Below are 23048 nucleotides of genomic sequence, written 5' to 3'. Positions count from 1 at the left end.
CTGTGACATAATGTGTAAGGGGCATTACTGTGACATAATGTGTAAGGGACATTACTGTGACATAATGTGTAAGGGGCATTACTGTAGCATAATGTGTAAGGAGCATTACTGTGACATAATGTATAAGGGGCATTACTGTGACATAATGTATAAGGGGCATTACTGTGACATAATGTGTAAGGGGCATTACTGTGACATAATGTGTAAGGGGCATTACTGTGGCATAATGTGTAAGGGGAATTACTGTGACATAATGTGTAAGGGGCATTACTGTAGCATAATGTGTAAGGGGCATTACTGTAGCATAATGTGTAAGGGGCATTACTGTGCCATAGTGTAAGGGGCATTACTGTGGCATAATGTGTAAGGGGCATTACTGTGACATAATGTGTAAGGGGCATTACTGTGACATAATGTGTAAGGGGCATTACTGTGACATAATGTGTAAGGGACATTACTGTGACATAATGTGTAAGGGACATTACTGTGACATAATGTGTAAGGGACATTACTGTGACATAATGTGTAAGGGGCATTACTGTGACATAATGTGTAAGGGGCATTACTGTGACATAATGTGTAAGGGACATTACTGTGACATAATGTGTAAGGGACATTACTGTGACATAATGTGTAAGGGGCATTGCTGTGACATAATGTGTAAGGGGCATTACTGTGGCATAATGTGTAAGGGACATTACTGTGGTATAATGTGTAAGGAGCATTACGGTGGTATAATGTGTAAGGAGCATTACTGTGACATAATGTGTAAGGGGCATTACTGTGACATAATGTGTAAGGGGCATTACTGTGACATAATGTGTATGGGGCATTACTGTGACATAATGTGTATGGGGCATTACTGTGACATAATGTGTAAGGGACATCACTGTGACATAATGTGTAAGGGGCATTACTGTGACATAATGTGTAAGGGGCCTTACTGTGACATAATGTGTAAGGGGCCTTACTGTGACATAATGTGTAAGGGGCATTACTGTGACATAATGTGTATGGGGCATTACTGTGACATAATGTGTAAGGGACATCACTGTGACATAATGTGTAAGGGGCATTACTGTGACATGAAGTGTAAGGGGCATTACTGTGACATAATGTGTAAGGGTTTTTTACTGTGACATAATGTGTAAGGAGCCTTACTGTGGCATAATGTGTAAGGGGCATTATTGTGACATAAAGTGTAAGGGGCATTACTGTGGCATAATGTTTAAGGAGCATTACTGTGGCATAATGTTTAAGGGGCATTACTGTGACATAATGTGTAAGGGGCAATACTGTGGTATAATGTGTTATAAGGGGCATTGTCGTGGTGTAATGTGTTATAAGGGGCATTACTGTGCGGCATAATGTGTTATAAGGGGCATTACTGTGTCACAAAACCACACTCCCTTTTCGTCTGCTATGTTGTATTTTTACTTTCTATTTTTTTTTTTGGGGGGGGGGGTGAAGCGCCAAATTCTGGCCTTGCCCCGGGTGACAAAAATCCTAGTTTCGGCCCTGTTGGTACAGTAACTGCTCTGCTGGGGGGTGGGAGCAGAAGTGACGCCAGTTAGACAGAATGGGTGATGTATATGATCATTGCAGATGGTGTTAGACTCCAGTAGGGGCAGATCTGGTTTCCATGCTCTATAATGACCTTTTTGTTTTTCTAACTACAATAGATGAATAGGATAATTTCTGTCAGTGGTGCCTCATGCCTATCAGTGGTGCCTCATGCTTTAGCTGCAACAATCAGCCTGATCCTGAGTCGGACACAGACGCGCACGCGTGTTTGCCGCATCCGTGACTGTGTCTTATGCTTTGTTACTGTGTGTGGCAGATGTTCTTCATGCTGAGATGCCCTCTATCTGTCTCTGTGTGCCTGTGGCAGGTGCCTCTTGTGTGAGCGGCTGCTTCTTTGAGGCTCTGCGGCTGCTCAGTCACTCCCCCCAATACCCCCCCGGTTAGGCCACACGTGGTGCAGCTTAGCCAGGTTACAGGTTTATTTTCCCAGCTAGAACAATGAGGTGACATAGAGACACAGGGATGAACAGGTACAATAACAATGCTGTAGTAGACTGGAGCGTAAGGGTGTTGCTGGGTATTGTATTGCACTAGGCGGCAGATGGCAGTGGTGGTATATGGTACATGCGGCACTCTGTAGAGGTCTTATGGCTGGGGGTCTCAGAGGACACGTCCAGTCACCTGCAATGCTGAGAAAGACGCTCCAGCACGGCGCAGTAGCACATGTCAGAGGTCAGGCCTCCTACTGAGCCACGGCAGGTCCTAGAGACTGCCGGCTCTGCTGCTCTGTGGGTATGAGGCAGCGCAGAGCTCTGTGGATATGAGGCCGTGCAGAGCTCTGTGGATATGAGGCCGTGCAGAGCTCTGTGGATATGAGGCCGTGCAGAGCTCTGTGGGTATGAGGCCGTGCAGAGCTCTGTGGGTATGAGGCAGTGCAGAGCTCTGTGGGTATGAGGCTGTGCAGAGCTCTGTGGGTATGAGGCAGCGCAGAACTCTGTGGATATGAGGCAGCGCAGAACTCTGTGGATATGAGGCAGCGCAGAGCTCTGTGGATATGAGGCAGCGCAGAGCTCTGTGGATATGAGGCAGTGCAGAGCTCTGTGGGTATGAGGCCTTGCAGAGCTCTGTGGGTATGAGGCCGTGCAGAGCTCTGTGGGTATGAGGCCGTGCAGAGCTCTGTGGGTATGAGGCCTTGCAGAGCTCTGTGGATATGAGGCCGTGCAGAGTTCTGTGGATATGAGGCAGCGCAGAGCTCTGTGGATATGAGGCAGCGCAGAGCTCTGTGGATATGAAGCAGCGCAGAGCTCTGTGGATATGAGGCAGCGCACAGCTCTGTGGATATGAGGCAGCGCACAGCTCTGTGGATATGTCGCAGCGCACAGCTCTGTGGATATGACGCAGCGCACAGCTCTGTGGATATGACGCAGCGCACAGCTCTGTGGATATGAGGCCGTGCAGAGCTCTGTGGATATGAGGCAGCGCAGAGCTCTGTGGATATGAGGCAGCGCAGAGCTCTGTGGATATGAGGCAGCGCAGAGCTCTGTGGATATGAGGCAGCGCAGAGCTCTGTGGATATGAGGCAGCGCAGAGCTCTGTGGATATGAGGCAGCGCAGAGCTCTGTGGATATGAGGCAGCGCAGAGCTCTGTGGATATGAGGCAGCGCAGAGCTCTGTGGATATGAGGCAGCGCAGAGCTCTGTGGATATGAGGCAGCGCAGAGCTCTGTGGATATGAGGCAGCGCAGAGCTCTGTGGATATGACGCAGCGCACAACGGTTGCTGTTTTTATTTTATCTGCATTTTGTTTGCTGCCATTATTTGTTGAAACCATAGACCCTTCTGCTGTGTGTACTGAATTTGCGCTGTTTTCCCCCCCCGAGTCTGATTATGCAGCGCGTTCCATTCTCTATATTCACAGCCGTCACCAGCGCGGCCATTTATCATGGTTTTGTTGCATTACTTGCAGTGGAAAAATAAATAGATATATATTCAGACTCGTATGTCATCGGGTTTCCCGTCTTTGTCACCTCTGGAAATGTTAAACTGCATAATTTAAAGATTTTAGCATGTTAACTTTTGTAAATGTGTCGCTGAAAGCAATTCATGTAGCGCGGTCCTGGTGGTATTATTCATAGCGTGGTGTGAGTAAGTGACAGTATAAGATCAGGCGATGCGTTCTGCAATTCAGCACCCTCTGATTTTTCACTGAATGGTTTTACAGCCGTACAGATACTTTCACCAGCAAAGCGAGGTCACATCAAATACTGATCACAGTTCTCTTCTGTGCAGTCACTTCGCATTCTCTCACTGCCGCATTGTGTCCTCACCTGCCTGTACTTCTGCACGGTACAGTGTGTGTGTGTGTGTGTGTGTATATATATATATATATATATATATATATATATATATATATATAGTATGTTATGGTGTAGTTCATGCCTTTTGTTTTCCACATTGTACTGATGACTCTCTGTGACTGTACTATTCTCATCTCTCCCTCAGAAGGGGGACGTGGACGGCCATTTTGCTTTTCCGGAGGGTACAGCACAGATGACGTTTGAGATCCCGCTGAATGATTCCGGATCGGCCGGACTGGGTGCCAGCCTGAAAGGAAACAAATCCAGAGACACCAACACCGATTTGGGGATCTTCATTAAATCCATCATTTATGGGGGAGCAGCATTTAAGGTAATGAGAGATTCTGCGTCAGTGACTGAACCCAAACTGCAGGTGGCTTAGATGGGGCTTCGGTGGTTATAATTGTTATGTACAAGGTACATGTGTTGTGAGTCACTGTGGTCGGGTATCATCGTACAGAGAATAATCGAAGAGAACAGTGACTATCGGACGGCGCAGAGTAAGAGCACGGACGATACTGCAGCCATTACATGAACGAGAATATAACCCATTGAGTTTGCATGTTAGCCAGTAATTACAGTATCCCCCATCATACCTAGTGGCAACCAAAGTTCAGAGCTCAGGTACACCTTTCCTCAAATCGCACCAAATAGCCCCATTTGGCGCACCATAGACTTTGCGGCTAATCTGCGCTATGTGTCTCTTAGTCGCACTACTAATGTGCCCAGGATGCTATATGCAAAGAAATATGCAAAATTGAGGAGAAAGTGCACAGCACGTAATTGTGCCAAGTGTCACGCACTATATAACACAAACAGGACAGGTGTATAAGTGCGAATCTGTATAACACACAAAACAAAGGCGTCTCACACCATATAACACAAACAGGACAGGTGTATAAGGGCGAATCTGTATAACACACAAAACAAAGGCGTCTCACACCATATAACACAAACAGGACAGGTTTATAAGGGTAAATCCATATAACACACAAAACAAATGCGTCTCACACCATATAACACAAACAGGACAGGTATATAAGGGCAAATCTGTATAACACACAAAACAAAGGCGTCTCACACCATATAACACAAACAGGACAGGTATATAAGGGCAAATCTGTATAACACAAAACAAAGGTGTCTCACCCCATATAACACAAACAGGACAGGTTTATAAGGGTCCATCTGTATAACACACAAAACAAAGGTGTCTCACATCATATAACACAAACAGGACAGGTGTATAAGGGCAAATCTGTATAACACACAAAACAAAGGTGTCTCACATCATATAACACAAACAGGACAGGTGTATAAGGGCAAATCTGTATAACACACAAAACAAAGGTGTCTCACATCATATAACACAAACAGGACAGGTGTATAAGGGTCCATCTGTATAACACACAAAACAAAGGCGTCTCGCCCCATATAACACAAACAGGACAGGTGTATAAGGGCAAATCTGTATAACACACAAAACAAAGGCGTCTCGCCCCATATAACACAAACAGGACAGGTGTATAAGGGCAAATCTGTATAACACACAAAACAAATCAGAAGGATTTGCTGAGAACTGTAGCAGCAGTGCGCGGTATAACCTATGTCTGCGAGTTACCTTACACCGTAGCGAGCTGCGCCAATGTCGGACCACAGCAATCAGTGCCCATTTCTCCTGCGATAGTCTTCATCGTAGATATTTGTCCTTTTTCGTCAAGTTTATCCGTCTCTCAGCAGATTCCGATATTTGCGTTTTGTACATTTGCATTCTGTTTATGTTAATGTTTTCCATCTGCCACAGCGACCTCCTGAGTCAGCTTATCTCCGCCTTTACACCACACACATTCACAGTCATAGCGTCCATCACACCTGTGCTTCTGTCCGTGCAATGTACTCTGCTACTGGGGCTTATTGCAGATATCATTATGGGATATTGTACAGTAAGGACAGGCGGCTGTGAGGTTTAGTAAAATGAGGCTGCATTTATTTTACGCATTGGGAGCATCTTGTTGGACAACATTAAGCATAATCCTTTCCTTTAAACACCTCTAATAGTGTCTGTGTTCTGCCATTTTGTTGTAGTCCGTCAATTATCTACATTTTACATTTGGGAACAAACAGTAATAATAGAAGATTGGGTAATAACAGAAAGCCATACAGTAGGGGGGAATTCAATTAGACCCAATAATTTAACGCATGTGGAAAAGGGTGGTAGCCGGGGGCTTTCTCACCCATGGCTATTCAGTTTGAGCCCTTTTCTCACCCGAGACCTTTTTTAACACCCGTTAAATTAAAGTTTTAATGGGCGTCAACACGGACCAATACATTAACTAGGTCTTTTCACCCATTAACAGCCTATTTATCTGGGATTTCTTTTCGGTTCTGATCAGACCCCCCAAAAAATACCCATTAAGTGCAGCTGTCTTCAGGGCTAATTGAATAGCATTGGGGCATCAATTAGCATGTGGTAAATTACCGAAGCTCTTTGAATTCACCTATAGAGATAAGATGGGCCCTGCTCGCAAGCTTGCAATGTGTATAGTATGAGATTTATTTATGGTGTTACTATCTCTTATTATATATATATATATTCCCATTGACTTGTTTGATGCACAGTCATTTTGCAATTCACATTCATTTGTACAAATTGAGCTTTTTCCTGCAGCTGACGTGGAAGCTCATATACTTTATTTTATTCATTAATTCCTTCTCTCCTCATTATACAGAAGATAACGCCCCAGTCACAAATCCTATTCCGCATGTATCCGCAGGGTGGGGTTATGTCAGCAACTCTGAGGGACAGGACAGGACAGGACAGGAGTAAAGAGTTTGATATAAGAGCAGATTTGTCATTGGCAGCAGTGGGACCTCAAAAAGTATTAATACCTTAAACAATGATTTTTTAGACTATTTAACAACAAAAAAAAACATTTTCCCGGAAGTGCAGCGCATAGGTTGTCAGTATAAGGATAGTTATGGCTGTCACTCTACTGCCCGTTCTGACGCGATCATTTTGCAATAACCAGATGGTCACAAATGCAAACGCCATCTGACGCTAACGAGACCAAGGTCCGAAACATTTTGGAAAATATTTGTGCTCTGCAACATTACTTAGCCTAAAGGTGCGTACACACACTAGGCGGTGTAAAATATGTCCTGATCGTGAGTGTCCACTCTGGGTCATGCTGCCGATGCGCGTACCCGCTGGGCGTCCATCGCGTCCTCAGATCTTGTTGTGCTGCAGGCTAGATCTGACAATCTCAGTCACGATGCACTGGGATAGTGAGGAGGCACGATAGATTGTGTGCCAATTGGATAGATTTTAACACCAAATCGTGCCCACAACTGCCAGGGAGCTGCCGGGGGAGAAATCAGACACGATATCGGATCATGACCAGATCGCCTAGGGTGTGGGCATCTTAACGCAAGGGCCGTCTTTGATGTAATTTAATACTAGTGGGAATCTAACGTCCCACCCTTAGTAAATAATAGACCACTATGTTTGTCCTCGTTCCTTATCCTGTCTGGTGAGGGGTTGGCATCAGACGTGATATCATATGTACTTGTGGGTCCTAATTACACCACTATTGCTAATTAGCAACATGGCGCCTCTTCAGTGGTTTCCATGTGTACAGTATGTGGCTATACAGAAGTCACAAGAGACAGGAGAAGATCTGTGGGCCTGATTCAGAGCCGCTCGTTCGCTCCGAGCGATGTTTGCCCAACTGCGCATGCGTACGGATTTTAATACGCATGCGCGAACCAGTCAGTGCGGCCGAAAATCGTTTGTTCGCTAAATAGCGAATGCCTGCTATTTTGAGTGACAGGAGGAGGCGTATGTGGGTGGTAACAGGGGAAGGTGCTTGAAAACGGGGAGTGGAGATCAGAACGCAGGCGTGCTTAAAGGTCAAAACGGGCGTTTTATGGGTGTGCATAATTAATACAGCAGCGTCATTGACCACGTCACTGGGTTATTTTATAGTCAGAACTGCTCGCAAGATTGCGGTAGGAAAAACCAACCACAAGAATAGCGAGCAGCTCATACGCTGGTCGATGTACTCGATTAATCTAATAAATAGCGGACATGACGTAGGATGCAAGCGGCCAGGTGACGTAGTTATCCAAAAAACGATCGTAAGTTTTGTTTGCTCGTTCAGACATGGAGGCGTCAACAGACCGCAAAGAGCGAACGGTTCATTTGAATAGCCACCCCCTTTTCCTGAACGACCGTCCGCAAATAGCGTCCGGCTCTGAATCAGGCCCAGTGTCCAATGTTGTTGGGGTTTTTTTTTTTATCGGACTAGAAATAAATGAAATGATTTTAATGCGACCGTGAAAAGAAAAGAAATGTCCGACATAAAACTTTTTTTTTTTTCGAACTACGATAAGAAACAAAATCCCATTTATTTCCCGGGTCCTGGAATAGTCTACACTTTACAATGTACTAATGTACTACTAGCGTGGGGACCATACACCGTCCGCGTAGATTTCCTATCCCACCTTTTTGCTGTAGACTGCACCACATCCCCGGCCCCCGCGGCAGTGAGACGGTTAAGTTCCAGCCAATATTTTAAAAGCCCAGAAAATTGTAAGATAATTTGTGAAGCGCATTAAAACATCAGCTTTTTAATATGGTAAGTGCTTCCCCGCTGGACAGCCGGCTGCTCCGATACTTAGGTAATAGGCAGCCATTACAATTTGTCTTTCTTGACAGCGTGTCACTGAGAAAAGTTTGGAGATTTAATTAACCCCTTTACTACCGAATTAGCAAGAAGAATTGCAGATAAAGAATATTAATATGGTTCTCCTTTTTAATTAAGATTTACATAAATATTTTCTAAATCGTTGCAAGAAGCAAAGTAAAGCAAAAAGCACTTGGCGTACGGGTTCACTTACTTAGGAGATGATTGACATATTTGGAGTAGCAGGAATTGGATATACAATACAAAGGCCATTGAAAACCTGACAATAAAACTATTTCCACCACTAATTGTGCAACAAGGGAGGTATCCCGGGGAGTATCTGAGGTTAGGGTGAGGCACTAGGGGAGAGTTAGGTTTACAGTGCGGGGAGGGTTACGTTTAGGGTACTGGAAGGGGGAGGTAAGGGTTAGGCACTAGGGGGAGGGTTAGGTTTAGGGTGCAGGGAGGGCGAGGTTAGGGTGAGGCACTAGGGGAGGGTTAGGTTTAGGGTGCGGGGAGGGGGAGCTTAGGTTTAGGCACTAGGGGGAGGGTTAGGTTTACAGTGCGGGAAGGGTTAGGTTTCGGGTGCAGGGAGGGTTAAGTTTAGGGTACTGGGAGGGTGAGGTAAGGGTTAGGCACTAGGGGGAGGGTTAGGTTTAGGGTGCAGGGAGGGCGAGGTTAGGTTTAGGCACTGGGTGAAGGTTAGGTTTAGGCACTAGAGAAGGGTTAGGTTTAGGGTGCGGTGAGGAGGAGGTTAGGGTTAGGCACTAGGGGAGGGAAGGTTTGGTTTAGGCACTAGGGGGAGGGTTAGGTTTAGGCACTAGGGGGAGGTTAGGGTTAGGCACTAGGGGAGGTTAGGTTTAGGGTGCGGGGAGGAGGAGGTTAGGTTTAGGCACTGGGGGAGAGAAGGTTAGGTTTAGGCACTAGGGGGAGGGTTAGGTTTAGGCACTAGGGGGAGGTTAGGGTTAGGCACTAGGGGAGGTTAGGTTTAGGGTGCGGGGAGGAGGAGGTTAGGTTTAGGCACTGGGGGAGAGAAGGTTAGGTTTAGACACTAGGGGGAGGGTTAGGTTTAGGGAGCGGTGAGGTTAGGTTTAGGCACTAGGGGAGGGTTAGGTTTAGGCACTAGGGGAGGGTTAGGTTTAGGGGGAGGTTAGGGTTAGACACTAGAGGAGGGTTAGGTTTAGGGGGAGGTTAGGGATAGACACTAGGGGAGGGTTAGGTTTAGGGGGAGGTTAGGGATAGGCACTAGGGGAGGATTAGGCACTAGGGGGAGGTTAGGGTTAGGCACTAGGGGAGGGTTAGGGTTAGGCACTAGGGGGAGGGTTAGGTTTAGGGGGAGGTTAGGGTTAGACACTAGGGGAGGGTTAGGTTTAGGAGGAGGTTAGGGTTAGACACTAGGGGAGGGTTAGGTTTAGAGGGAGGTTAGGGATAGGCACTAGGGGAGGATTAGGCACTAGAGGGAGGTTAGGGATAGGCACTAGGGGAGGATTAGGCACTAGGGGGAGGTTAGGGTTAGGCACTAGGGGAGGGTTAGGTTTAGGGTGCGGGGAGGGGGAGGTTAGGTTTAGGTACTGGGGGGGAAGGTTAGGCCCTCATAGAATAATATGGGAGCTGCTTTGTGTTTGGAAATGGAGGGACCTCGGCATATATTAGAGATTTCTGCGGCACTGGTGGTCCTTCCTTGCTACTTTCACGGGATCCTTAATAATTACAGGGAACTTCAATATTATTTAATAAATATGTCCCTACATTAGATACTCTTCCCTGAGCAAACGGTATATACTGTACCTCACCTCAGGGATCAGATTTTAGGATTCCACCAAATCCTTTTACAAAAACTGATACTAGGTAGCGGGTACAAGTCCATTCCTGGTGACTGATTAATAAGGATTCTGCCAAACACAAATATTTCTAAAAACCCCTAAGAGTCGTCAGCCTGTGTCCCTTATGTTTAGCAAATATCGGATTTGTCTGCCGTATAATAGAGCTGACAATCTTCCGTAGCTCTCGATTGCAGACAGATTGATTCCTCTGTGACCTCGTATCTTTCAGGGTATTTTTATTACCTATATAATTTCTGGTATATTCTTACATTCAACCTCTGGAGCTATCTGCAGCCTGTTACATTGTTGCATGAACATATTTACAACATATAAACGTGACAGCTGTAAGGCCAGGTGCAGTAGGTGAGACATAACTGTGTACATTGGGCAGAGGTGCCCTGGGTGGCATCATCGTCTTACAGCCCTGCAGTCTTTGTGTTGTTACCCGAGTGCTAGGTCTGCGGAGCCTGTGGGGCTGATTCAGAATTCTTCGACAATTTTATTTTTTTTTGCACTGCGCACACTCTGCGGTGTTCTGCGTACGTAAATGTGCCGGTTCTCAGGCATGGTGGGAGCGCGCACTGATACTGATGATGGCTATGAGCCAAGCGTACGGATAGGGAGCCTGAATGACAATAAAGTTGAAGTCTGTACATCGTCCCGTCATCTTCTCACTTTGTACTTTTGAATGATTGTCATCATAATGTTTAATTACTGGTGGAAGACCGTGACCTCCATTATATGGACGGGACGCTATGGAAAATTGGGGTGAAGGGTGGGCGCAAAACCTTCCATGCAGGTGTAATCACAAGTATATGCTTATAGCGCAAACTTCCCATAAATGCCCATTCTGCTGCGTTATTACAGAATCCGATGCCAAACACAAGCTGGGTGCTTCCTGCACCCACATAACGATGGGCGGAAGTCCCCGACCATTTTATTTGTTTTCAGTTATTTATTTCAGGTGTTCTGCTCAGAAAGAGAGGGATCTGCATCGGAGTTATCTCGCCTTCCAGGTTGTCCTGGGTACAGAATAATTTATGGCCGATCTAAGGCAATAGGGTTTGAGATTTGTCTGAAACATAGCAAATGCCGCAGATGCTCTCCCTGGCAGAGACTTTCCATTACCAGAGGAATACAATGTACATAGCGGTGTATCCAGCCAGGCTCTGTGCTTAGAAATATAACTGGCTTCATAAGCAAACTACCTCCACGTCTCCCTCTGCCAAGTATTTATTGGCAATAAAACAATGAGCTAATGATCAGGCGATATACATAGCGGGATGTGACTGTCGCACTCTGGTCACATGGCCTGTCATCCCTCATTCATTCAGCAACTGTCAGAGTGCCACACCCAGGCGCTCCGTGATCTGCCATTGTGCTTACTGATCGCCTCCCTTTTTATAGATGCCAAAGATGCTAAGGTTATATACTTATTGCTGCCTGCCGCACAGCTGTGACCAGAATACAATCATCCACTTCAGAACTCTATTGGGTCTAAAGATTCATATTCAAACTCTATTCCTCCTCCTATCTCCCCCCTTCTCTTTCCTCCCCCCTCTCTCCTCCCTCCTCCCCCCTCTCTCCGCCCCTCTCTCTCCCCCCTCTCTTCCCCCTCTTGTTCTCTTCCTCCTTCTCTCTTCCTCCCTTCTCTCCCTCCTCCCCTCTCTCCATCTCTCTCCCTCTCTCTCCCTCTCTCCTCTCTCTCTCCCTCTCTCTCTCTCCCTCTCTCTCTCTCCCTCTCGCCCCCTCTCTCGCCCCCTCTCTCGCCCCCTCTCTCGCTCCCCTCTCTCGCCCCCTCTCTCGCTCCCCTCTCTCGCCCCCCTCTCTCGCCCCACTCTCTCCTCCCCTCTCTCCCCTTCTCTTTCTCTTCCTCTCTCTCTCCTCCCCTCTCTCTCCCCTCTCTCTCTCCTCCCCTCTCTCTCCCCTTCTCTTTCTCTTCCCCTCTCTCTACTCCCCTCTCTCCTCCCCTCTCTCCCTCCCCTCTCTCTCCTCTCTCCCCCACCCTCCCTCTCTTTCTCTCCCCCACCCTCCCTCTTTCTCTCCCCCACCCTCCCTCTCTTTCTCTCCCCACCCTCCCTCTCTTTCTCTCCCCCACCCTCCCTCTCTTTCTCTCCCCACCCTCCCTCTCTTTCTCTCCCCCACCCTCCCTCTCTTTCTCTCCCCACCCTCCCTCTCTTTCTCTCCCCCACCTTCCCTCTTTCTCTACCCCACCTTCCCTCTCTTTCTCTCCCCCACCTTCCCTCTCTTTCTCTCCCCCACCTTCCCTCTCTTTCTCTCCCCCACCTTCCCTCTCTTTCTCTCCCCCACCCTCCCTCTCTTTCTCTCCCCCACCCTCCTTCTCTTTCTCTCCCCCTCCCTCTCTTTCTCTCCCCCACCCTCCCTCTCTTTCTCTCCCCCACCCTCCCTCTTTCTCTCCCCCACCCTCCCTCTCCTTCTCTTCCCCACCCTCCCTCTCTTTCTCTCCCCCACCCTCCCTCTCTTTCTCGCCCCCACCCTCCCTCTCTTTCTCGCCCCCACCCTCCCTCTCTTTCTCGCCCCGACCCTGCCTCTTTCTCGCCCCCACCCTCCCTCATTTTCTCTCCCCCACCCTCCCTTATTTTTTCTCCCCCACCCTCCCTTATTTTTTCTCCCCACCCTCCCTTATTTTTTCTCCCCCATCCTCCCTCATTTTCTCTCCCCCTCCCTCCTTCTCTTTCTCTCCCCCACCCTCCTTCTCTTTCTCTCCCCCACCCTCCTTCTCTTTCTCTCCCCCACCCTCCCTCTCTTTCTCTCCCCCACCCTCCCTCTCTTTCTCTCCCCCACCCTCCCTCTTTCTCACTTCCCCACCCTCCCTTTATCTCTCTCTCTCCTCCACCCTCCCTTACCCTCTCTCTCCCCCACCCACCTTTACTCTCTGTCTCCCTTTAGATCTGCCCTGATCTGTTTTGATCACAGAAATAATTTTTATGGCTTAAACCTTCCCCCAAGTAAAATAAACCAGAATATTTGTATTTTGTTCCGTGTGGAGGATGAATGTAGATTACACGCAATGTAACACTTTATGTATTTCTTTGCCTCAGTTTTGGATTTTTAGCACATATTGAGCCAAAAAGTCTCTGTTTACTGAGCAAATGACATTTCCATCAAACACTGTACATCGTCCTTCTCTCTCTGGCTGCGGTACATACCCAGCGGATTTCGTATGCTACAAGATTAGTACATTGCAGCAAGGTTGGCTGACGGCCTTTTCGGGATTAGTACATAATAATCATTTAGAATAAATATTAAAAGAAGCCAATTGATAGAACAGTAAAAGCCGCTGGGTAGTTGCTGCTTCTTCTAAGCAGAGGGATTTCTTTAAGAATAAAACTAATTAAATATCACCAACAAGAGCCCAGATTTCATGATCACACGCTAAGGACATGTATGACATCAGAATGGCACATAGGATACAACCTCCTCATTACCCAAGTTTTAGGCTGAATTATTGGCCATTGTTCCCTCTAATGGTGCGTACACACGGTCAGATATTGTGGTCAATATAAACGATAACGATATCGTTTATCGTTCGATCATTTATATCGACCGGAATATTAGCCCCTTTCAACGAACAAAAGATGCGCGAGCACGGATGGTCAATATTGACTAGGTAAGCCTGTTTACTATAGTGACCCGCGATCATTGATTGCGGGATCGTTAAGTCGTTTGGGGGATGCTGCATGTGCTGGATGTTCGATAACGATATCTGATCCTTTATTTACAATTACCCTCATTACGTCAACGTTTTAACTCTTTAGCGAAGCAGATTTCTATAGTTACAGGGAACCTCCCTAATGGTTGATATCTGAATTGAGCCCAAAATACTTATTTATAAATAACGACACCGGACAACACGAGTTGGGATCAAATTAAAATGTATTATTGAATTTTTCTTTAATCAATAAATGAAAGTTATTATGGTGGCGGCAAACAAATGGAACGGACAAAATACAACAATAACGCGCAAATCATTCTTTGGTGTTCCGCTCTCCTGGGAAATCACGCCCGGACCGGCCGTGGGCCTCATTCAGAGATGTAAGCAAACCCGATGATGGGAGGACGGTGCATGCGCAGGGTGTGTACTGCGCCTGTGCAAGCCTCCATCTGCGAGTTAGCTCGCAGTGTCTCCACGCTGCGGTCTGAATGACTGGCTGCGGCTGTTTGAGGGCAGACACAGGGTGGCGCCGGCCTGCGTTCCTGGATTCCGGGGTTTCGCCCCTCTTTACTTGCAGTACTGAGGCCAGGGTCTGCGTTGGAAGACACCTATTTCCTGGCTTCGGCTACGTAGGTAAGACGCCATTCTGAGTAGGCTTTGGTTTTCATATTGCGCTGTGAGCTGTCCGGCCTTGTCACATTGAACTGAATGGAAGGGCTGTAATGGGGGAGGACTGGCTGCACCAAGTCACCATCATGCCCTCTGGTGAAGGTGAAGGAAACCCCACATGGGGGACTTGTGATTTAAAGGGAGGTTGTCCAAAGTGCATAACCTACTGATCGAGTAGGAACACCTTATAGACAGGGGTCCCCAGGACACTCTTACAGTCCAGGTTGTAGGGATATCCTTACTTGAGCACAGTTGGCTTAAATATTACCTCAGCCAATTTGAGGTAACTATCTGTGCGTCAGCCTGGTTATACTGTCAGGGTGCCTAGAGTCCCGGCTTTGGGGACCACTGCAAAGCAAGAGACTGTGCAGCCAGCTACGGAATATTCCATTCATTTCTATATGGCGCAAATTGTCATTTCTGCGATTCCACACAATGCAGCGACTCCTACAAAGCTACACGCCGGACGTGCGCCTTAATGTGCGCGTGACGGTGTATTGTTTTCATAATAAAATTAAGTTGCTAAGTTCAGTTTTATGAAACATATTAAAACTTCTTTTTCACAGTAAAGGTCCCTGGAAAAAGAAGCGGCTACGTACAGTAACCCCTGTGTGGTAATTGTCCGAGCGTGAAATGTCGGCAGACCATCTAACAAAATCAATCAAAGCCAATATTGCAATGAATCTAGTCATTCGCCAGCATAGCGGAGTGGTCAGAGCCTAAATCATATTTATATACTATTAAGTCACCCCCCCAGGTTATTTGTGGGTCAGTGTTACTCTAGGTAGATGGGAACACAGCATGGGCTGCTGTCTAATTCCGTACGTTACCGTTCTGTCCGTAGGTGAGTAATAGGGACTCTGTGTTCTGCACCGGTGTGATGGCACAAGGTCACGTATGATGGACGGTACTGACGGGGACATTTTAATTAGCTGCCTTTAGATTAAGGTTGCATTACACTTGTTTGATGAAGCTCCTTGCACTGTCTGTATATTGACTTTCCACGAGCCTGACTATACATAAATCTGTTTCCAAACATTCATTTCCAGGTGTATTCATCAGCATTTCACTGAATGAGCGTCTCCAATACCACCGGATGCCTATTAAAGCAAATGGAGATTCGCTCACTTTCACTTCATTAAAAAATACAATATAGCAGAGCTCAAATGAGAGATCCGGGTAGCACGATGCAACGTACGACCCGTCCGCTGGGAGAGGCTGCGAACGCACTCTGACGCCAATTCAGTTATTTGTAAATAAGCAGCAAACTTGCAACACGAGCAATAAAACTTCAGCAAAAATATTTAATAATTCGCACATTTTATCTATTAATCTGCTTAATTATTTTGCACAGGCTGATTGCTTTAATTGATCCTGTATATACAGTATCCCGTCCCTTTCAAGTGTTCACATTGATATGACGTCACACAATATACTATACTAAGCATACAACAGTGATTCCCATTGCTGACTGCACCTATACTATTATCAGTCACAGACTAACCATGATGGATTCCTGACTTCTTCCACTTCAGATAAATCTGTAGTATTCTCCGGGACGCCACATGAAAGGCCCCATTATAGATCTTTATTACTGTATCACCAGATTGAACTCCTAAATCCTGTTTCTGTGTTTTAGGGCTCACTGACGCCTCAGACTATGGACCATAGTGCACTTATGTCTTTTTTTTCCGCAGCATTGGTACCAGGCGCAAAAATCTTAAGCGGTATATTTACTAAAGTGCGGGTTTATAGAAGTGGAGATGTTGCCCATAGCCACCAATCAGATTCTACTAATCTATCTAGAACCTTCTAAAAGATAATAGCTAGAATCTGATTGGTTGCTATGGGCAACATCTCAGTTTTTTAAACTCGTACTTTAGTAATTATACCCCACTGTTTAATTTCCCAATCACACTTCACTTCAGCACCGTGCAGCTTACATTAATGCACGGGCCGCCCAGCGCCAGACTGTACAGTGTAATCAATACATTAATGCACGGGCCTCCCAGCGCCAGACTGTACAGTGTAATCAGTACATTAATGCACGGGCCAGCCAGCGCCAGACTGTACAGTGTAATCAGTACATTAATGCACGGGCCGCCCAGCGCCAGACTGTACAGTGTAATCAGTACATTAATGCACGGGCCGCCCAGCGCCAGACTGTACAGTGTAATCAGTACATTAATGCACGGGCCACCCAGCGCCAGACTGTACAGTGTAATCAGTACATTAATGCACGGGCCCCACAGCGCCAGACTGTACAGTGTAATCAGTACATTAATGCACGGGCCTCCCAGCGCCAGACTGTACAGTGTAATCAGTACATTAATGCACGGGCCGCCCAGCGCCAGACTGTACAGTGTAATCAGTACATTAATGCACGGGCCGCCCAGCGCCAGACTGTACAGTGTAATCAGTACATTAATGCACGGGCCACCCAGCGCCAGACTGTACAGTGTAATCAGTACATTAATGCACGGGCCGCCCAGCGCCAGACTGTACAGTATAATCAGTACATTAATGCACGGGCCCCACAGCGCCAGACTGTACAGTGTAATCAGTACATTAATGCACGGGCCTCCCAGTGCCAGACTGTACAGTGTAATCAGTACATTAATGCACGGGCCGCCCAGCGCCAGACTGTACAGTGTAATCAGTACATTAATGCACGGGCCGCCCAGCGCCAGACTGTACAGTATAATCAGTACATTAATGCACGGGCCGCCCAGCGCCAGACTGTACAGTGTAATCAGTACATTAATGCACGGGTCGCCCAGCGCCAGACTGTACAGTGTAATCAGTACATTAATGCACGGGCCCCACAGCGCCAGACTGTACAGTATAATCAGTACATTAATGCACGGGCCACCCAGCGCCAGACTGTACAGTGTAATCAATACATTAATGCACGGGCCAGCCAGCGCCAGACTGTACAGTGTAATCAGTACATTAATGCACGGGCCTCCCAGCGCCAGACTGTACAGTGTAATCAGTACATTAATGCACGGGCCGCCCAGCGCCAGACTGTACAGTGTAATCAATACATTAATGCACGGGCCTCCCAGCGCCAGACTGTACAGTGTAATCAGTACATTAATGCACGGGCCAGCCAGCGCCAGACTGTACAGTGTAATCAGTACATTAATGCACGGGCCAGCCAGCGCCAGACTGTACAGTGTAATCAGTACATTAATGCACGGGCCGCCCAGCGCCAGACTGTACAGTGTAATCAATACATTAATGCACGGGCCTCCCAGCGCCAGACTGTACAGTGTAATCAGTACATTAATGCACGGGCCAGCCAGCGCCAGACTGTACAGTGTAATCAGTACATTAATGCACGGGCCGCCCAGCGCCAGACTGTACAGTGTAATCAGTACATTAATGCACGGGCCGCCCAGCGCCAGACTGTACAGTGTAATCAGTACATTAATGCACGGGTCGCCCAGCGCCAGACTGTACAGTGTAATCAGTACATTAATGCACGGGCCAGCCAGCGCCAGACTGTACAGTGTAATCAGTACATTAATGCACGGGCCTCCCAGCGCCAGACTGTACAGTGTAATCAGTACATTAATGCACGGGCCGCCCAGCGCCAGACTGTACAGTGTAATCAGTACATTAATGCACGGGCCACCCAGCGCCAGACTGTACAGTGTAATCAGTACATTAATGCACGGGCCCCACAGCGCCAGACTGTACAGTGTAATCAGTACATTAATGCACGGGCCTCCCAGCGCCAGACTGTACAGTGTAATCAGTACATTAATGCACGGGCCGCCCAGCGCCAGACTGTACAGTGTAATCAGTACATTAATGCACGGGCCGCCCAGCGCCAGACTGTACAGTATAATCAGTACATTAATGCACGGGCCGCCCAGCGCCAGACTGTACAGTGTAATCAGTACATTAATGCACGGGCCGCCCAGCGCCAGACTGTACAGTGTAATCAGTACATTAATGCACGGGCCGCCCAGCGCCAGACTGTACAGTGTAATCAGTACATTAATGCACGGGCCACCCAGCGCCAGACTGTACAGTGTAATCAGTACATTAATGCACGGGCCGCCCAGCGCCAGACTGTACAGTATAATCAGTACATTAATGCACGGGCCACCCAGCGCCAGACTGTACAGTGTAATCAGTACATTAATGCACGGGCCGCCCAGCGCCAGACTGTACAGTGTAATCAGTACATTAATGCACGGGCCCCACAGCACCAGACTGTACAGTGTAATCAGTACATTAATGCACGGGCCTCCCAGCGCCAGACTGTACAGTGTAATCAGTACATTAATGCACGGGCCGCCCAGCGCCAGACTGTACAGTGTAATCAGTACATTAATGCACGGGCCGCCCAGCGCCAGACTGTACAGTATAATCAGTACATTAATGCACGGGCCGCCCAGCGCCAGACTGTACAGTGTAATCAGTACATTAATGCACGGGTCGCCCAGCGCCAGACTGTACAGTGTAATCAGTACATTAATGCACGGGCCCCCCAGCGCCAGACTGTACAGTGTAATCAGTACATTAATGCACGGGCCGCCCAGCGCCAGACTGTACAGTGTAATCAGTACATTAATGCACGGGCCGCCCAGCGCCAGACTGTACAGTGTAATCAGTACATTAATGCATGGGCCGCCCAGTGCCAGACTGTACAGTATAAGCTTACTCTTTTTTGGGGGGCGGAGATTCAGTTAGCCACAGTAATATATTGGTTTACAGCCACTTAACGTACAAGTCAATTGTGAAAACCTTATCCCAGCAGTCACACGGTGATTCTCTGTAATATTAGCTGTGATAGTGTGGGGGAATCAGCCAGCGCCCCACAGCAAGTGCAAACTAAGCAAATTATTTGTGGCTCTTAAAACGTGTGAAATGGATGATTTTTGCATTTTATACTAACAGTGAAGAAATTATAGAAAGTACGTCTGTTTTCAGTAATTTAATGTCTAATTTGGGGTGCATAAAAATGCCTGTACATTGATTGTTGTGTCACTTTAAGCCACTTTAAAACTTTGTTAAAAAAACATCTGTAACTCCCAGCTCCAAGCTTAAAAACACCTCTCCCATCTATACATCACCCCCATATACCTCTCCCATCTATACATCACCCCCATATACCTCTCCCATCTATACATCACCCCCATATACCTCTCCCATCTATACATCACCCCCATATACCTCTCCCATCTATACATCACCCCCATATACCTCTCCCATCTATACATCACCCCCATATACCTCTCCCATCTATACATCACCCCCATATACCTCTCCCATCTATACATCACCCCCATATACCTCTCCCATCTATACATCACCCCCATATACCTGTCCCATCTATACATCACCCCCATATACCTGTCCCATCTATACATCACCCCCATATACCTGTCCCGTCTATACATCACCCCATATACCTCTCCCGTCTATACATCACCCCCATATACCTCTCCCATCCATACATCACCCCCATATACCTCTTCCATCTATACATCACCCCCATATACCTCTCCCATCTATACATCACCCCCATATACCTCTCCCATCTATACATCACCCCCATATACCTCTCCCATCTATACATCATTCCCATATACCTCTCCCATCTATACATCACCCCCATATACCTCTCCCATCTATACATCACCCCCATATACCTCTCCCATCTATACATCACCCCCATATACCTGTCCCGTCTATACATCACCCCCATATACCTTTCCCGTCTAAACATCACTCCCATATACCTGTCCCATCCATACATCACACCCATATACCTGTCCCATCCATACATCACCCCCCCATATACATCTCCCATCCATACATCACCCCCCCATATACATCTCCCATCTATACATCACCCCCATATACCTGTCCCATCCATACATCACTCCCATATACCTCTCCCATCTATACATCACCCCCATATACCTCTCCCATCTATACATCACCCCCATACACCTGTCCCATTCATACAGCACCCCCATATACCTGTCCCATCCATACATCACCCCCATATACCTGTCCCATCCATACATCACCCCCATATACCTGTCCCATCCATAGAACACCCCCATATACCTGCCCCATCCATAGAGCACCCCCATATACCTGTCCCATCTATACAGCACCCCCTTATACCTGCCCCATCCATACAGCACCCCCATATACCTGTCCCATCCATACAGCACCCCTGTATACCTCTCCCATCTATACATCACCCCCATATACCTCTCCCATCCAAACATCACCCCCATATACCTGTCCCATCCATACAGCACCCCCATATACCTGTCCCATCCATACAGCACCCCCATATACTTGTCCCATCTATACAGCACCCCCATATACCTGTCCCATCCATACAGCACCCCCATATACCTGTCCCACATCTTTTAACCCATTATTCTGAATTTTGCATAATATCACCCCAAAAATGACATGTCATTATTAGCTATTATTATGCTAATTAATCATAGGGGGGGTCCCAGGGATTCTGAACAAGGGCCTGAATCAGAGCCAGGCTTTTTTTTTTTTTATTAGAACAGCCTCCTGGCCGCTCGCATAGCTGTGAGTCACCACCCATAGCTATAGCGAGCGGCCATGATGATGGTCGCGATGGTCAAGACCATCGGGCTTGCGACGAGACCCTTGTGGTAGGGTCTCATTGCCACAAGCCCTAGAGAACTTTCGGCTCTAACACAGCCGAAAGCTCTCCCACTGACATTACTTGTGATGTTAGTGGGGCCGGCCCCAGATGGTAGGCGTTCCCATGGGAACGCCTCCGTCTGGGCAGCCATGCCCCCGGCCCTCCCACCAAAGGGGGCGTGCTTTAACTCAACATCGATAGCACGCCCCCTTTGGTACGAGACCCGTAGCGTCGGAGTGCTCGTCGCTATCCGGGTCTCGCACATGCGCACGACGGAGCCGGCTCCATCGTGCGCATGCGCACTGGGCCACCATCGACCCGCTTGCGAGCGCATAGCACTCGCGAGCGGGCCTGAATCAGGCCCCAAGTCCCAACATTTTTATCTTTAAAATCATGATTTTTTTCCAACTTCTTGTCACATTAAGTCGCATTTACCTGTGTAATCTGCATAAATGAGTTACCATTCCTTCCTGAATTCAGCCCTTACAGTTTCTTGTGATCTCTGATGTTCCTTAGCGCCACAAGATGACACAAATATGCGATTCTGAGGGCAGAACGTACAAAGCTCGCAATTTATATATCCGTATAGTGATCAGATTAGACAGGGGGTCGACAGACTGTAACTTGGTGTCACTTAGAGACGAGGGCTCATTGTGGGCCAGGGGACTCAAAGCCGAGAGAAAAGGTTCATAAAGAATAAAATGATATAAAGCTAATTGCAGAAAATTTCCAAACTGTTATAAAATATTATTTACCATGGCGCTGGGTGCGCCAATACCGGCTCTAATTAATGGGCTCACCAGAAAGGTGTCGTAGTGTTTCTGATAACATTGATGAGGTTATTATTAAAGTGGACATAGTTATACACAACATTAATATAGTTATTGCCAATTAAAGGTTGAATTCCAAGATAAAATGGTATAATATCGTGTTTCTGACGTGTGATTCTCCTTCTCCCAGGACGGTCGCCTGAGCGTGAATGACCAGCTTCTGGCTGTGAATGGGGAGAGCTTGCTGGGCAAAACCAATCAGGAAGCTATGGAAACGCTGCGCAGGTCCATGTCTAATGAGGGGAACGTCCGCGGGATGATCCAGCTGGTGGTTCTGCGCAAGTTGGATAGACAGACAGACGTAAGTTCTGGAGTATTTTATATCTCTCGTGACAATATATTGTACGTTTCAGCAATGAAAGCAGAATGAGTGTATCCGAGGGGGCCATTCAATTGTTTTATAGGGCGTCTAAGCTAACGGGCGCCCGATGGATACGTATTCTATCCCTAGGAGGAGCGGGGGGCCACAGGGACAGCACCCGTAACACCTACGGTAGTTACGCCATTGTTCGCATGCACGTTAGTAACAGTGGGGTCCTTTGAAGGATCATTGGATTGGGGTTATAGGCGAGGAGAATGTAAATAAATAAAGGCTGCAGGTGTACTACAGGGTCCAGTCTTCATCCCGGGTATCGCCGGGTATCCCAGCTAGTACACAATAAATACGGCGTTCTAGGATACCAGTATCTGCAGCGATGGAGAGCCCATTGCACAGAACGCGGCTCCACTTCTCAGTGCACTGGATTGGAATCGGCGTAACTTTCTTCAAACCCGCAATGGTGTAGCTGTAATATTCAACACGTGTGATAGATGAGTGTAGTAGA

At 47.4% G+C, this 23048-nt stretch overlaps 1 protein-coding gene across 1 annotated transcript in view; it reads left to right on the top strand.

Annotated features, from left to right (window-relative positions):
* The window catches only part of LOC148439462 (partitioning defective 3 homolog B-like), a gene marked incomplete at its 3' end in the record, with an annotated part of 417659 nt that overhangs the window by 173763 nt on the left and 220848 nt on the right, over positions 1-23048 (top strand). The window contains exons 10-11 of the mRNA XM_088464716.1: positions 4026-4211; positions 22355-22525. Of these exons, the coding sequence (XP_088320842.1) occupies positions 4026-4211; positions 22355-22525 (357 nt within the window). The remainder of the gene's footprint in view (positions 1-4025; positions 4212-22354; positions 22526-23048) is intronic.

This window comes from Taudactylus pleione, unplaced genomic scaffold (assembly GCF_031769625.1).
Source record: "Taudactylus pleione unplaced genomic scaffold, aTauple2 ptg001774l, whole genome shotgun sequence".
Taxonomy (NCBI): domain Eukaryota; kingdom Metazoa; phylum Chordata; class Amphibia; order Anura; family Myobatrachidae; genus Taudactylus; species Taudactylus pleione.
Note: the sequence above shows the minus strand (reverse complement) of the source record. Positions and strands in the feature narration are given on the sequence as shown.